Here is a 16,847-nt window from a genome sequence, read left to right as displayed (position 1 = left end):
CATGCTAGGCCAGCGCTCTACCATCTGAGCCGCAGCCCACAAATATGAAAGCATTCTTCTCATTCCGAATTAGCTTGAAGATTAAAATAATTGCACCAGTAAGATTTTGACGCTCGAAACTGCCCGCGTAGCCGTTGATAACCACCACCATTCGGATAAGAAACAACAGAAAAGAAAAGAAGACAAAAGCAGAGCTCCAGCTTTCTGCAACCAAGGAAATAAGTGACGTACAATGGCAATGCCCAATCTTCAAGTGAGCGATTGCTCCAACCTTAAACCTTCCTTAACTTCTCTCTTCAGTCCCCGCTTTCTCCACCGCTCCCAAACGCAACCCCACCCGCGTTTAATCTGCAAAGCTTCTCTCCAGCAACCCCACCACTCTTCTTCTTCTTCGCCAACACTCGTCAACCGAAGGCAACTTATATCCCAAACGGCGTCGCTTTCGCTGTCGGTTGCAACTCTTTCAGCTCTCCAACTACCAGCCAAGTCCGAGGAAGTTTTGTCGGAATGGGAAAGAGTCTACCTTCCCATCGATCCCGGTGTTGTCCTTCTAGACATTGCGTTTGTCCCAGATGACCCAAACCACGGTCTCTCTTCTTTCTTTTACTTATTAATGAGTTTAAATTGCAGCTTCTTTGGCTTGATGGAACTGAATAAGTATTTAATTTCTTTTTATGGGGGTTTTTGCAGGATTCTTGCTGGGGACAAGGCAGACTATTTTGGAGACAAAAGATGGGGGAAATACATGGGTTCCACGTTCAATTCCTTCAGCTGAGGATGAAGATTTCAACTATAGGTTTAACTCTATTAGCTTCAAAGGGAAAGAAGGTTGGATTGTCGGGAAACCCGCAATTTTGTTGTACACTTCAGATGCTGGAGAAAGCTGGGAAAGAATTCCATTAAGTGCTCAACTTCCTGGAGATATGGTTAGCTCTCTACCTTATTATAGGCATTAATGGCGTTCACTTAAACTTGTCTTTCCTCATATTATGCATTTCCAAGTAAAGGCACTTGTGAGGGTGCAATTTTTGGAAATACTTATTTTTACATTAAACCCAGCCGTCAGATAGGGATGTCATGATTTTCAGTTGATTAAACCAAGATACTTCCTGAAATAGTAACCTTATCCACTGTCTTTAATTCCTATTACGACTAACACACAATTGAATGTGCATCAACACTGAAAGCTTACCACACTTTGTTTCATTGTGCGTTGTTATTGTCAATTTATTTGCAAATACTTGAACTTTTGTTTGTGTGAATATGGCTAGTCTAAAATCGGTGATTTAAGTGATTTTGTTAAATCATCTGGATTTGGGCAGGTATATATAAAGGCAACTGATGAAAAGAGTGCAGAGATGGTAACTGACCAAGGTGCAATATATGTTACATCAAACAGGGGCTTTAACTGGAGAGCTGCTGTTCAGGAGACTGTCTCAGCTACTCTGAATAGGTGTGTTTCTGTTTAAAATAAAGTTGAAATGCAATTTTGTTCCATAGAAGCTTTATCACAAAGGACTTTATCTGTATAAACCTGTTGAAAGTTGAAACTAGAATTTGAAAGGAAAATTTTTAAAAAGAAAAGATATAAAAGATCATTGCCTTCATATTCATCTTTATTTTTGATGTGCTCACTCAAGTTTACTAGTAATATCATTTGCCTTTTATTAAAAATTAAAAGGAGCACTGCACCATGTAACGCAAGTTAGCATGCCTTGAGCAAATTGGATTGCCAGGAAGTGATAAAAAACAAATTGGATTGCCAGGAAATTAAGTAGGCAATAAGCTCGTTCCCTTGAGGAACTTCCATAAGATCATTAATTGTGCTTGGCAGAAAATGCTTACATTGCTTCATTACTTCTGCAGAACAGTTTCTAGTGGTATTAGTGGGGCAAGTTATTATACTGGAACTTTTAACACTGTCAATCGCTCTCCAGATGGACGATATGTGGCTGTCTCAAGCCGTGGTAACTTTTATCTTACATGGGAGCCTGGACAGGTATAATCCATTGTACATGGTTTAGCTTTGCTCAAATCTTTAGTGGGATTGTTTTCTAGTATTTAGGGCTTGCTTCTCTTTTGAGAGTTTCTCTTAGTCATACTGGATGTAAGTAAAGTAACTAAAATATTATTGCTATGCAGAAAAAAATAACAGGAGAATACTTGCTCATAACCAATGTTATTGAAGTTGAAATATTATTGCTAGTAGTCATGCTTCTATATATTATCAGTCCCATCATGGATCCCATTGCATCATCTTTTTATTTTCCTGCATATATGAGTACAATTGACTCTTCATTGGTGAGATATGAGACCTCATGCTCTTCTGTTGTTTCATTCTCAATGATTTAGCATGCTCATGGTAGTGGATGATGCGAACTATGTGTATTGGGAGCAGAAGAGTTTGGTCTCTTTTTATTTTTATTATTTTTCAGTTTTCACTTTTCATATTCCTTCTTATATGGAAAATACTAAAGTGTCTTGTTGCCAATTCTTATGTTGAGTTTCAATTAAGCATATGCAGCATATTCAATGAGCATCATTGCTTTATAATTTACAGCCATTCTGGCAACCACATAATAGAGCGGTTGCCAGAAGAATACAGAACATGGGATGGAGAGCTGATGGTGGTCTTTGGCTTCTTGTCCGTGGAGGAGGACTCTTTCTTAGCAAAGGCACTGGGGTAAGCAAAAGTGATGACATCCCCTATTTTATTCATGTCAATGTTTAAAATTTTCTCCAAGAAATTCTTATAAGATGTACCACAGATGTAATTTCACAAAAACATCCGGATTTGGTGCGGGAAAAATAGTTTTCATTTGAAAAAGTTGTCAACTTCCTATAGGCTGAAAACTTGGGAATAGTTGACTAGTAAAAGAAGAATAATAATCAAGATTTCCATTCTTAATAGCAAGTTCTCATAGGGAAAGAAGGGTTAAAATATGACTTGTACTGTTTTCCTAGGCTTAGAAAGAATGCATAAGTGGGAAAATTGAAAAGCATAGGTAACTATTGAAAGTTTTTTGAATTAATCTTGATGAAGCATTTTTACTGAAAAAGCTGACATGAATGTTTTCCTAAAGATGTATTGGTCACTGCTGAATGTTGATAGCCTGCTATCAACGTCCTGTGAACTTGATGACATAGAGAACACAGCAAATGACTCTATCATGAATGCAATCAGTTGCTACCTATTGCACCATCTTTAGTAATAAACTTTTAATATTTAATATTGTGTTATTCTTAATACACGTCCTCATTAGCTTGTTTGAGTTTTGGTGTTTAAATTGCCACTGATGTACTGCTCGTTGTCCTTTTTGTTTAATTTCTAATTTTTTCAGATAACAGAAGATTTTGAAGAAATTCCTGTACAAAGTCGTGGTTTTGGCATTCTTGACGTTGGTTATCGATCGATGGTAACTAAAATGTGCTTAAATATTTGGCCCAAATAGTTTATCCAATTCTACAGTGTGGCTTCAAGAAGATCTGGATGAGTGGTTGCAGCACCCATTTCGTGTGTCACTCAACAAAATCTTTTGTGTGTAAACATGCCCATGCATATTAGATTTTGTGTTAATCACATATAGTTTGCATAATTATGCATGTATATGCACTTATATATTGGCCTGTACATGTATAAGAAATTACTTGTTTTTTCTTTTCCTTTGAATTTCTGAACTGCATACTAAATGAATGATTTGATTGTGCAGGAAGAGGCTTGGGCAGCTGGGGGTAGTGGGGTTTTGCTGAGAACTACCAATGGTGGGAAGAGTTGGACCCGTGATAAGGCAGCTGATAATATTGCTGCAAATCTATACTCAGTGAAGTGAGTCTAACCTTTTAAAAGCTTGGTTACTTTCATTATTTAATTTTGCACTGAATGTGCATCATTTCAGAGGTAACTTTCTATTGCCCTTATCATTAATCAGTAGGAAAGAAGGGAAAAAGGTGAGGAAAGAAAGAAAATGAAGAAGAGGAAGAAAAGTTGTTTTTTTTTCCTCGTGTTTAGTATGAAAGATGGAAAATAGATGGAAAGAAAGAGACTAGGAATAAAATTGTAAACAACTGTTTTTCTCCCAATTTGGAATGAAGAGAAATGTGCAAAATCTATCTATTTTCTTTCCAACTTCTATTTCCCTCCTACCAAACGAAGAAACCGAAGGAAAGAAACACTATTTTCCTTTCACACCTGTTCATTCCTTCCTCTTTCCCTTCTATCCAACATAGTGTAAGATCTACTATGCTCCTTCTGTTAGCTAATATTGGAATTCTTTAAATTCATGTTTCCTAGATAAACTTCATTCGGTGAGGCATGATGAAGCCAAACATGACTTCCAGAAAACCTTCCCCATATAAACAATGACAAAAATAGTGGGATTTCATCAAGTAGACTTGCATTTCTCTGTTTTGCCTTTCTCCTCTGTTTTCTCTTATATTTAGTGGTTATTCCAATTTTTATTATTAAATGGAAACAAACCTACTTTTTTAACTTCACGGAAGGTCAACCTAGTTATGGCTTGCTTAGTGGAGGCCTACCTAGTCCTAACCCAATAAGCACAGAGATTAAGTTAACACTGTGTTTAATCAATGCCTACCTCCACAGTAGTTCAAACTTTTCAAACTCAATCACTATAGCAATTAATAAAAAATAAAAAATGAAAAGGGAAGCAATATGAACTGTCCAACACTTTAATTGTCCCTTAAATCTTTAAGCTAGATTAACTGGAGAAGGTAATTGATCTGTAAATCTTCTATGCAGGTTTATTGATGACAAGAAGGGATTTGTACTGGGTAATGATGGTGTCTTGCTCCGGTATCTTGGATAAAGCTGTAATGTATACATGGTAATCAATTGAAATTTATTTACCTTTGAACATTTCTTTCCATATCTGTGTATAACAAATGGTAAAGATTCATATGGAAATGTTTCCCTTGGGGAATGAACTTACATGTTTATGGTAAAAACTTTTTTGCTATGTAAAACGTGGGAATTGGCATCAAACTGATGGCATTTGTATTTGGGCAGGTATTCAATGATGCTTGCAATTTTGTATAGCTGATATGCACTGCTCTCTTGGTGGTGATATTAAGAGGGACAAATTCGGTCAATGTGATTCTTTTCTTTTCTTTTTCTTTATTGGTTTGGTGAATGTGATTATATATTTACTATTTTACATTAGATTTCAGCAAATGTTTGCAAAAGGAAAAAAAAATGTTATACCCATCACGTGAGAATCCATTCAAGAAACCATGCCATGTTTTTAGCTAGTGGGGGGTGGCAATTTGAGCTTCCTCATGGCCTTTTGCCTACTTGAGATAAATTACCTAATTTTTAGGTATATATTTTTTTAATTCAAGGAAGGAGATTATTTAGATTTTACTTTTTAAGTAAGAGATTATGTTCCGATCAATAGTTCAAATATTTATCTAATTTTTAAATATGAAGATATGATTTGCTGAAAAATAGAGCTAACATTATTATGTATATTATAAGGGGTAAATTTTCCATGACTAGGACTCTTTTAACGGTCCCTTCTATTCTTCCACAGCCGTCGGTGAGTGGATTGACTGACTACTTAATATTAAAAGCCAATTTCCTTCTGTAATGAGTACGTTTAGCTTAGAAAATCATGTGTCTCACGCAGTTACGGTTTAACAACAACCTTTTTGGCTTTTTGTCAGTTTGTTTGTCCTTTTCTGAGTCTCAATATCTAAGAATAAGAATTCATTAGTTTTTTGCCTTGGAAAAGACTGCTTCCCACTTGCTAAAATGCCAAATTAGAAGCATGGCTTTATCATGTAAACAGAGATATAAGCTGTTAAATATAGGTTTGGTCATTATCTTGTTCAACAATGTGACACTGATTTTTACCTCTAAAATGTTCAATAAATTGATTTGTCAAGCTAGGGGTTCTTCACTACACTCCTGCCCAAAAAAATTTAATAAAGCCAGTCCACGTATTAATGAGAACACGGACAAAGGAAACAAAGAGGACTATCCTGTAGTAAAAAATATACTCTCTATAAAGTAAAAATAAATCTGAGACACGTACGTACTTGTTTGTTATTGTGAAAATGTGACAGTGTAAAACAAATACTACTTCGATTTTCAGTTTGTCTTGAGCATAGCAAAAAAATAAGAGGAGACAACAGGAGCAGCCCAATGATGGAACCAGACCCGAGTACCGACCGACAAAAGCGGGAAGGAGAAGGAGGGACTAGGTTTCGGTGGGAACATTCCTACAGTAACACGTATTCCGCCAGTTGTTACTCAAATAACAAAATCAAGGCAACGTACGGTACAACTTTCCCCTCTTCTCTTCTCTTTTTAATGGGTCAGTCAAAAGTCTCAGACCATCGAAGCTCTCCTTTTATTTGTATTTGCTCCCCCACTTCATTTGTTTATTATTTCAACTTTTTTTCTTTTTTTTGTTGAAATAATTTAGTTGGTAGTTGATAGCAAATTGAAATAATTTACTGCCCCATCCGGTATCCTAAAATTGAAGGCTATCTGTCTCTCTTTCTTTCTCTCTCTCTCTCTCCTGCAAACAGAGAAGAGGATCTTTCATCCATTGTCCCGGAAATACTGGAGGGAACGCCCGATCCGTTTAACTGCAAACTTATTTCCCTTTCACGATTTCCCCGCCACCTCCTTTCTCTTTAGATCTGGGTTTCTTCCCTCTTTTTCCCTTTGTTTTTTTTAATAAAACCTATTCTTTTTACTTTTAACTGTAATTTTTTATTCTATTCTTTTCGACTCGATTTGCATTCGTTTCGATCGGAGAAAGGTCAATTAGTTTCTCTATATTTAATGCTCCAGGTTCTTTAAATTTCGATCAACCCCAAAACAAAAAAAAAAAAAAGAAAAAGAAAAAGAAGAATTGAAGGTCAAATAGAGGTGGGTGATGAAATTAGGGTAAAGAATTAGGAATTCCTTTTTCTTTTTTAAGGAAGCGGGGGATATGCAGATGGAAAGGGAGAGGCGGAATAGCATTGCAAATGGTGACTACAGTTACAATACGAATGCCAATTATAGTAATTTTTGCAATGATTATAGTGTTTTAGAGAAAGAAAAGAATCATAGTTTGCCGGCTTCATCTTTACACGGTGCCGGTTTCATTGAACATCCCGTTTCCCGGTTCGATACTCTCGCCGGCGTCGCCATCAAGTACGGCGTTGAGGTATCTATATTCATCCTTCTATTTCTTTAATAATTTAGGATTCTCAATCATCTTCTCCTTCTGTAAATCAAACCATGAATTTTATGTGTTTTTTTGTGTCTCCTTATAATGGGCATGTTTGTATATTTTGGAAATTAGTTGGGGAAACTGGCCAATGCCAACCAAGAGTTAAATCTAATACCTATCGGAGGGTTTTTTATTATTACTTTGTTTTTTTTTATGGTGCGTGGAGGTATTGACAAACTGTCTTTATGGGTGTGAAATAATCAGGTAGCTGACATAAAAAAGATGAATGGTCTGGTTACAGATCTTCAAATGTTTGCTCTTAAGTCACTCCAGATCCCTCTGCCGGGGCGGCATCCGCCATCGCCTTGCTTGTCAAATGGTTCCGAAACACCAGGGTATTATATCTTTTTTTAATACTAATGCTAATTGTTTTGTTTTTTTTTTTCCAACCCGTGAACTTTACTTGAACTCTGCTATCTTTTGCATTTAGATGGTTGCTAAAATAAGGTATTTGTTTTCATATTTGCTAATGTTAAGTTTCGTAACTTAGACTGAAATTTGGAAGAGTTTTGTCAAAAAAATCAAACCTCTGAGGAAAGATAGGTTTGTTGTCACACTCAGTAAGTTATGCTATATAATAATGTCTTCTTATGATTATGACTTGAATTTTTATTTTTGGGTTTGCCCTTTTCAAACCATTGATGCTGTTTATATATATACATAGTAAGAACCTTTAGTTAAAACATCTTGATGCTAAAAATAATTTAGTGCATTTGCTTATCACATCATTTCTTCTTTTTTTCTTCGGGTCGTTAAGAAATTCTCTTCCTGTGCCATATTCTTAATGCATTTATGAACAAACTTTTATTCCCTGTTGTGTCAGAGAACTTCAATCAAACACATTATTGCTAAACTACTTGAATAAATAATATCTAAGGATTTGTTAAATCCTCTCATTCCAACTAACATTGTCTTTTAAAAGTTTTTTAGTATTTGAAGGTATTGACCTTCACATCAGGAATGATAACGAATGCTTACTTGTCCAACAAACATTTTTCTTGCTCCAACACTAATTTTCCTGTAAAAAATACTATCTTAATTGTTAATCACCCATCATAATAAGTGCTTATCAGAATATTGGATGATGGTGCTCAGTCAAATTTGAAATCTGGGAGTTCAGCGATGACTCTGTTTAGGCTGTGAATGCTTTTTTGCTATGTTGTCTCCTTACCTTAGCGATATTTTTAATTTTCCTGTATGATGTCTATACTTTTAAGAAAGGAGATATTCAGAAGCCTAAAACTTGTTAATTTTTGCAATGAAACATTTACGTGACATGTTGAGAGTTGAGGCCAAATCAATTTTAAGTCACGATAGGTTGGATGTTGAGTGGTTCCATTTCTAGCATACCCTGCCGAATGAAAGGTTGCATTATTAGGAGTGGTAAGGCGGAAATGGCATTAAAAAGCATTGTTTTTTTCCTGCAGTTTCAGCAGTAGTTTCAGAGCCTTTGCATGATGCTGTAATAATCACTGCCTATGTAGTGATGAGTTGCAAAGTGGTTGGAGTTTGTGAAAGCAGTTAGCCTACAGTTGATTTCTGGCCCGTTATGGTAGTTTGCCCATGACTCTCACTAGTGTCAAAGCTTCTGGGTGATGCTGTAATAATCACAATATAGTTACTGATGTGTCGCAAAGTGGTTGCAGATTTTGGCAGCATTTAAATTACAGTTAGATTTCTGGCCTGTAGTGGTAGCTGGTCTCCATGGTGTATAATTAATGTGTTTTGCTGTTTCTTGTAGGAGAGTCTTTTCATGTATAGCCACCACTTCATTGAACTGCAGTTCTGCATTTCATCTGAAAATGCATGCTGATAGTAATGATTCTTTAGATTTGGCACTCTAGGGCATATTAAGAAATGTTTTCTAAGAAGTCAGTTCTTAAGATATTGATAATCAATTTTTCAGTAAGTTGTGGAAGTATGTATGAAGTTCTTTCTAATTTCTGTCACCTTCAAAATCCTGCAAGATGCACCTCTGATCTCTGTGGTTTCTATTTTGATTGGTTCTCTCAATTGAGTCTCAATATTGTCTTACAACTCTTTGCAGACAATGCAGTGCCAACCAAACCCCAGCCCAACATTTTCCTCCTGATTTGCTTGACTCATTCCAGTCAATGAGACTGAAGACTCCTCCTCGAAGGGTCTCCCCAGCAATGAGCTCATTACAAGGTTACTATGGCCTTAAACCAGCAGAAAAAAAGACGAAATCTGAAGGTTTTGAGATGGCAGTATATAGGAAAGGAGAAGCTCATTATCTGGAGGATGGTCCATTCCTTAAACCCTCCCCTGCTTCCAACCCACCTTTGAATTATCATCGTAAGTGTAGAAGCTTAGCTAATGGATTTTTTGATGAGAATGGTGAAGTTATAGCTGATATCATGTCTGCTGGAGAAGGTAAAGAAGGTGAAGCTGATAAATCAAATGAGAAACTGATCAGAAGACGGCAGAAATCTGAGGCCGACTTTACTGCCCGTACCCCAGAAAAGCTGTTGAAGGAGGATAACACCAGCAGTGGAGGATTTTCAACAATAACAGCGAAAGGCTTGGCACTGAGATCTAAAGCAGCAAGCCGCACTGTTTCGGGACCTGATGCTGAGGTTGCTGGGATCAATCCGATGCCAATAGGAATTGGAGATGGTTTTGTGGTCGATGGATTTTCTGTAGTGAGGAAGTCATCAAGCACATCGAGTTTGCAAGATCAGGACAGTAATAGTTTGTCATCCCTCTGGCCAACAGCGTCCAAATGGAGTTTGAAGCCTGATTTACAAGCACTTTCAACTGTAGCCATTACAAGACCTATTTTTGATGGATTGCCAAAGCCAATGTCGGGTCGTAAAAACAAAGCCGCGCTTGATTAACTCCCCTCGCCTGCATCATATTCCCATTTACATCATCAATTTTTGACTTCAATTTGTGAGGCATGCAATTGCTAGCTCTTGAGGAGTATATATAGATAGAAAGAGAAAATAAGAAAAAAGAGTTCAATAATACAATAGTTTTCCCTAGTTTATTTGAAATTGTCGATATAATATATATATATATATATATATATATATATATAATATGTATTATGTAATTTGTGTAATTTATTGTTTTGGCTTCACTTTTTAACCAATTTTTAAATGTAAGGTATGGTGGGTGAGTGCCGATCCTGTTTGTTTGAATGTTTCAGACGAAGTTGTATTCCTACTGTCTAATCATGTGCAAGAATCATTGACCTAATGCCTGAATATTAATCTTGAAACTTTAAATAATTCTGCATTGGATTCCACCACTCTAGACAAATAGTTATACCTGTCATATTATTCGACCTTCTCCAATCACTTCCGGCAAGTATAAATTAATCATGTGAAAATATTGAAATTCAAACCACGCAATTGTTTCTTTTTTGTAGCGTGGCATGAAGCAGTTAATGAACGGAAACTAGCATAATATTATGGAAAACGTGAATGCTTGCTTAGATTAAGATCGTAAATTATGGTAACAATGCCTGCCTTAAATTTAATCCATTTATTTTGTGAAAGCCAACATTTAATTCTTTATATTACATGTATGTGAACATTTGACTTAAATCTCTTATCCAAAATGCAAAAATTCCATAACCTACCTACTAGTGAATATGAAAAGTACTTCCTATTTTATTTATATATATTTACTTATTTATTTTAAGAAAAAAAAAAAAGGAAAATTCGAATTTTTGCGTCTTGAATAAAAGATCATTCGCAAGTCACTTGAACCAAAGGAAGAGGTTTCTTTCCTTTTAAGGACACTATTACGATTAATCATTTGTACAAATGCATTTGACTTAGGTAATGCACGATTTGAGAAGGTTTGAATCCCCTTTCTCAAATCAAAATAAATAAACAATCATTCCTGCCAATTTTAAAGAATGTTACAACTATTTTCGGTTTCACTGGACAGAGTCAAACCATTAGCAACATCACCATTCAAACAACCATGGACAACCAGTAAGTACTTCACTCAACAGAAATCAGCATCAATGTCACATATGCACCTGAATTCGGCAGATCTCTACTTTATTACCCAACAAGCTGCAACACCAATTCCACCATATTCTCCACAACCTGATGCCACCACTTCTCATTTCAACCATTAACTCAAATCTTTAGATTACTTTCAAACGAACACCAGCAATCATAATTCTCTCAGGGATTATTGAGAGCTTTGAAATTCAATGATGTCCAAAATTAGTGGGCAATTTCAAGATATCAGTCATAATCATGTAAAACTTGGGTCTGGTGATTATTCAAGACAATGGTAAGAATTTTTCATGTTGATCTTTATCCACAGATAAGAGGATAGAAAAAGAAGACTAAACATCAGCAAGAACTGAGACGTTTTTGAGAAGATCAGTCATGTCAACCATCCTCCTTAAAGAAATTGTAGCCCTAAAAAGGTAGACTTATATCATGTAGCAGGCATCCCCCGGTATGAGATTATGGCTTGGTTGAGTCTAATCTCAAAATAAAACCCTTAACTTAATCCCTAATAGCCATGAATCAAGATCTTTCACTTTGACATAAAACCCTAAGAAGCTAAGACACTCATCGTATTCATGCTAATCTTAATCCTACTACATATTATGCCCAGAAGTCCTTGAAAAATCTTGTCCAAAGTAGCCAACATGTGAAAATTGAAACCCAGAGATCAAGAATCAGTAGGAAGTTTTATTACGCATGGAAACAAAAATGCAGGTTAACAAGTCAAAGTCCTTGCTCATTCTTGGTTTAATGCATCTGTATGACCCAAGACCATCCTCCTCTACCTAAAACATACCAACAACATGGACAAGCAGAATCTTGTTTGCACTTTATGCTTCAATGCCAAGCACCATTAAGTTGCTCATTTAGGGAATTTATTTTCAAAACCAAGAAGAGCAAGGGAGAAAATAGGAGGATGATGCTTCAATTAGTGGGGGGAGATAGAAACCAGAAACCAAATCTTCTAATTATATCAAAGTTCTTTCCTATTCTTCACCAATTCAGATTAGTTATTATCTACATTATGAGGCATAAAAACCAAGATCAAAGATTTTCATAGAAAAAGCATTAAAGCCACCCATCTAAATATATAAACACCCATTCATGTATTATTTTTCTACTTAAGTGCGCTTTCTTAAATAAAACTCTTTGCCAGCAAAACTTTGTGTCTGATCTCATACAAGTACTGATGGAAACATTAGCCGGCAAGCTCACTAAATTGCAGATATCAATTCCAGGAGCATAAGATCAACAGCCGAAAAACAGCTACAAAAATAGTTAATCATGAAATTGGAGAACGGAAACAATAAATCATCAAACAGCTTACCACCTCTGATCCTAATTGGAACCTTTATCTTTGCTCTCTTTGCTTTCTTTGTTATCTTTGGTTTCATTTGCTACAGCATCGGTGACCAGAGCCATTGGTCTTTCATCAATAACTTCATCAATTATCCCAAATTCTTTGGCCTCTTCGGGAGTCATAAAATAATCCCTATCCATATTCTTCTGAATTACATCAACCGATTGTCCTGTGTGCTTCGAATACAAAGCATTCAACGAATCCCAAACGCGAACAATCTGCTTAGTGTGAATGGTCATATCTTTAGCCTGGCCGCTGTATCCACCAGAAGGCTGATGAATCATGATGGTCGCATTGGGGAGGGACCGCCTTTCGCCCTTGGCGCCTGCAGCTAAAAGGAGAGAAGCCATGGATGCAGCTTGGCCCAAACAGATTGTGTTAATTGGAGATTTAATGTACTGCATCGTATCATAAATTGCAAGGCCTGTACAAAAAAAATAATAATGATAAGATTATTGAAAATTATGATAGAATTGGGAATTTTTTAGATTGAAAAGGGGGAAAAGGAAGGACCTGCGGTGACATGGCCGCCGGGGGAGTTGAGGTACATGTGGATGGGCTTGGAGGGGTTTTCGGATTCGAGGAAGAGGAGCTGGGCTACGACGACGTGGGCAGTGTCGTCGTTGATGGTTCCGTTTATGCAGACGATCCTTTCCTTGAGGAGACGAGAGAATATGTCGTAAGCTCTTTCGCCGCGGGAAGAGTGCTCGATCACCATCGGTATGAGGCTGTAGTTTCGGTGGTTGGAACGTGACAGGGCGGTGGTAGTGGTGGAGATGAGCCTTTTGGTGCTGGAAATTAGGGCCCTCATGGTTGCCTCTGCGACAATCAGGCTTAGCTTAGGGTTTCGGAGAAATGGGGACAGGATGGGTTTTAGACTTCAAGGAGTTACTAACAAGTTCTGAGAGTGAGAATGGGAGAGCTCGCTTCTTTCCGGTGCCGTTAGTTTTATGCTTATAAACTTAAGCTCTGCCATGTCATTTTATTGAACGGTTACCATTGGGTGTTACTACAAATTAGCACAAATAATCAAATGAAGTATTCTATGGTCTTTACCATAACAATGAAGCACCAAATGCGCGTTTAATTGTTTCACATTTTTGCTTTGATAAGATAATATCTTTCTTTCTTTCTTTCTGGAGATATCTCCCAAGAATTGAATCGATAACTAGGATCCATGGAGATTAGAGAAGAGGAGAATAGTGCATCTCTCCATCATATGCTGCTTTAAAATACCAAAAATTATTTGAAGGTGTTAAGTTAGTGGTATCGATCATCTGCAGTCTTATGAATTGAGCAAGCCAGCCAATGTTATAACAGTTGAATTAATTTTCATTACCTATTCTTTGATCTCATCTTTCAACTTCCATTATCTTTAGGCCAAAATAGAGCAAGGGTTATGCTTGCCTTGTGCTTATTCCTTCTTTCCCAAATACAGCAAATTCAAAATAGAAGTGAAAACAATCAAATTGAAAAATAGTGGAAGATCTAAATTCAAAAATAATGGTGAAACTTTGAAACAATTGCTAACAGTAAGAGCAACTGATGTGATTAAGTACTTGAAAAGAACACCAAAATATCCTCTAAAAACAACATCATAAAACTAAAAGCAAACTCAACAAAATTCCAAACTGTCTTTTATGTTTTTCGACTACTGCATTACAGTAAAGCAACATAACAGATGGCATGAATAACACATTTAGAAAAGAGATGTTCCCTTCCCCTTCTTGTCTCCGCCAATCTCAAAGTGCTTGCACCTCTGCAAAACCCAAAACACACAAACAAACATTAGCTCATGAAACAAGGTTGAAGAAAAGCAAAATGAAACACCAGGGGTTTTCAGTGCATTAACCTTGATTGGATGCTGGGAGACATGCTTGCAACCCTGGCATTGCAGCCTTAGCACAATCTTCTTGGTGGTCTTTGCCTGTAGGGATTATACAAAGTCACATATTTATACATGTATAAGGCTCAGAGTTGCAAGAAATATCAATAATCAAAATGACAATTGAATAACTAGACATCTCTAGGGACCTAGTACCAGAATGTAAGGCATAAAATTCTTCATCTTTTCACTACCTAAATAATATCTATGGGATAAAAGATTGGTGACATAAAATTTACCTTCTTGTGGAACACTGGTTTGGTCTGCCCACCATAACCTGATTGTTTGCGATCATAACGGCGTTTCCCTTGGGCAGCCAAACTATCCTTACCCTTCTTATACTGTGTAACCTTGTGCAAAGTGTGCTTTCTGCAATCCTTGCTCTTGCAGTAAGTCTTCTTGGTCTTGGGTACGTTCACCTGCAAAAAGTCATAATTAGTCTCAAAACAATATCAAAAGTAATAAACTTAGCAACCATTTCCTGATGAAGACCTAGGTTACACTTCATTGTCAACAAGAAACAAACAGTACTGCCAAGAACAACAATTTACCCTACTTTGCAATCTCATCAACTTATTTTATATTAGAATTTTCAAGAGACAAACCCAAGGCTAAAGTGATTAACGCATGGCCAATTTTCAGATTTAAAACACTTTGTTTTTTTTTTTTAGCCAAAGATTTCAAACATCCTATAGTTATCATTAATTCATCAAAATAGTGTAAAATCTACATCTTTATAGGCGATTTCTTGGATACCAATCCTATAAAACACATGATAACTAAGCTTAAGTAACCAAACATTAAAAACTGCGAAATATTACACTAAAGGCATATGGAAGAAAATAATTACACAATAAATTTTCTGGGAGGGGAAGATAAAGAAATGCCCAAGCTCTACATGCCAGTTCTCTCCACCCAAATGGTTTCATAAAATCATGATAATAAACTAAATTTATATCGTTTCGATTATTTCTCATTTTAATCATTATGTAAACATTTTCTACGGGGAAAAAGGACCAAATCTAATCTAGATGCTCAACAAACAAATGAAACTAAACCAAGAAGAGGAATAGTAAGAGTGAGAGAGAGGGAGACGGAGAGCGTACCATGGCTGCAGACGAAGAGAGAGAACCTGAGCTCTGTTTCGGCCGGAAGGTGAACTGGGAGGCGTCCAAGCTATAAATATATCCATTCCAAAATTTAGGGTTTGTAAGGGTTAGGGGTATTTTCGTCTTTGAAAGGGAAAATAACGGAAAAAGGAAATAAGAGAAAAAAATTAGTAAAAGGGCAACATAAAAAGATTAAAAGGAAACAAGAAAGCAGTGAAACAAAATATAAGGTTATGGTTTTTGGACCTTTTCTAATCTTTGCTTGGATATCTTTGGCCCATTAAATATTTTTGGGCTAAAAGTAGTACTAATAAATTTATGTTTAGTTTTGAAATGCTAACAATGGCTAATGATGGTAGATGTTTCCAAACCCAAAGACCTGTCTAGTATATGGGAGGCCTTTAAACGGGCCTGGACAAAATCAAGACCCATTTAAATTCGGGTCGGGTTTTGAAAAGAAATTTAGAGCCCAATTCTGGCCCGGCCCGATTATTAAAATTGATGATATAAGCGTTTACCTTGAAATAGGGAGTTAAAAAGATTAAAAGGTAATGAAACTTGGAGTGGACCCAATGTAAAGATAAGAAATTGACATGCTCCTCAAATCACATCACTCTTCACGTGATTGCTTTTGGCTTTTAATTATGTAAGTATTTATTTTTTCTGATTTGGCTTCCTTTCATATTTACTTTACTATCTGAACCAGCCGCTTCTCCGGATCAAAGCCATTTTGGCATTTCTCTTCGCCGTGATCTTGTCCCTTTCTCCATTTCTTTATCAGATCCCGCTTTTGTTTCGTCCTCCAAGGTTTGTAGCAATAAACCATGGTTTGATATTGGTTTAATTTTCCATTCACCTTGAAATCTTGTGTTTATGTTTTGTTCAAAGATGAATGGTAATAAAGTTAATCTTATTCTTAATCTATCTAATTAATAGTATTATAATATAACTCTAAGTAATTGATAATATGCTATTATAACTCCAATTAAATAATTTGTACAATCATTTTAATAACGTAAAAGAATCTTGACACGGCTTGCCTAAAATCAAATTGGATGAATTGGGATGTAACCAATAATTATTACCTCTGATGACAAGTTATCCATAATAATGAGTTCGTTTATAAGTATTAAATTAAAATTAAAAGAAAATACTTTTATTTTTAAAATTTTGATCAAAATTATATAAAAATCTATTAATTTTTTAAATAAATATTTCACCCTAAGAATATAAATATCATTAACA

The 16,847-nt window shown here is 36.1% G+C and overlaps 4 protein-coding genes across 6 annotated transcripts; 2 read left to right on the top strand and 2 right to left on the bottom strand.

Annotated features, from left to right (window-relative positions):
- LOC18608506 (photosystem II stability/assembly factor HCF136, chloroplastic) lies at positions 144-5,357 on the top strand. 2 transcript variants are annotated; one of them, XM_007043238.2, is made up of 9 exons: positions 145-587; positions 691-926; positions 1,323-1,453; positions 1,867-1,999; positions 2,561-2,683; positions 3,342-3,416; positions 3,711-3,826; positions 4,760-4,844; positions 5,027-5,357. In XM_007043238.2, the coding sequence occupies exons 1-8, from the start codon at positions 233-235 to the stop codon at positions 4,824-4,826; spliced, it is 1,236 nt and encodes a 411-aa protein (XP_007043300.1). In that variant the 5' UTR covers positions 145-232; the 3' UTR covers positions 4,827-4,844; positions 5,027-5,357. The 2 variants fall into 2 exon arrangements, with proteins under 2 accessions (XP_017971278.1, XP_007043300.1); XM_018115789.1 differs by lacking the exon at positions 5,027-5,357 and having other exon boundaries at positions 144-587; positions 4,760-4,848.
- On the top strand, positions 6,119-10,443 carry LOC18608505. Of its 2 annotated transcripts, XM_007043237.2 has the most exons (4): positions 6,120-7,181; positions 7,452-7,582; positions 9,295-9,563; positions 9,642-10,443. In XM_007043237.2, the coding sequence occupies exons 1-4, from the start codon at positions 6,963-6,965 to the stop codon at positions 10,103-10,105; spliced, it is 1,083 nt and encodes a 360-aa protein (XP_007043299.2). In that variant the 5' UTR covers positions 6,120-6,962; the 3' UTR covers positions 10,106-10,443. The 2 variants fall into 2 exon arrangements, with proteins under 2 accessions (XP_007043297.2, XP_007043299.2); XM_007043235.2 differs by having other exon boundaries at positions 6,119-7,181; positions 9,295-10,443.
- Positions 12,332-13,562, bottom strand: LOC18608504 (ATP-dependent Clp protease proteolytic subunit 2, mitochondrial). Its single transcript, XM_007043234.2, has 2 exons — positions 13,122-13,562; positions 12,332-13,032 (listed from the first exon to the last, which is right to left on the bottom strand). Exons 1-2 carry the CDS (start codon positions 13,417-13,419, stop codon positions 12,587-12,589), a joined length of 744 nt encoding a protein of 247 aa, XP_007043296.2. The 5' UTR covers positions 13,420-13,562; the 3' UTR covers positions 12,332-12,586.
- Positions 14,110-16,428, bottom strand: LOC18608503 (60S ribosomal protein L44). Its single transcript, XM_018114880.1, has 5 exons — positions 16,297-16,428; positions 15,600-15,725; positions 14,733-14,912; positions 14,461-14,535; positions 14,110-14,367 (listed from the first exon to the last, which is right to left on the bottom strand). Exons 1-5 carry the CDS (start codon positions 16,426-16,428, stop codon positions 14,308-14,310), a joined length of 573 nt encoding a protein of 190 aa, XP_017970369.1. The 3' UTR covers positions 14,110-14,307.

This window comes from Theobroma cacao, chromosome 2 (assembly GCF_000208745.1).
Source record: "Theobroma cacao cultivar B97-61/B2 chromosome 2, Criollo_cocoa_genome_V2, whole genome shotgun sequence".
Taxonomy (NCBI): Eukaryota; Viridiplantae; Streptophyta; class Magnoliopsida; order Malvales; family Malvaceae; genus Theobroma; species Theobroma cacao.
This window is presented reverse-complemented; position numbering and strand designations above follow the sequence as displayed.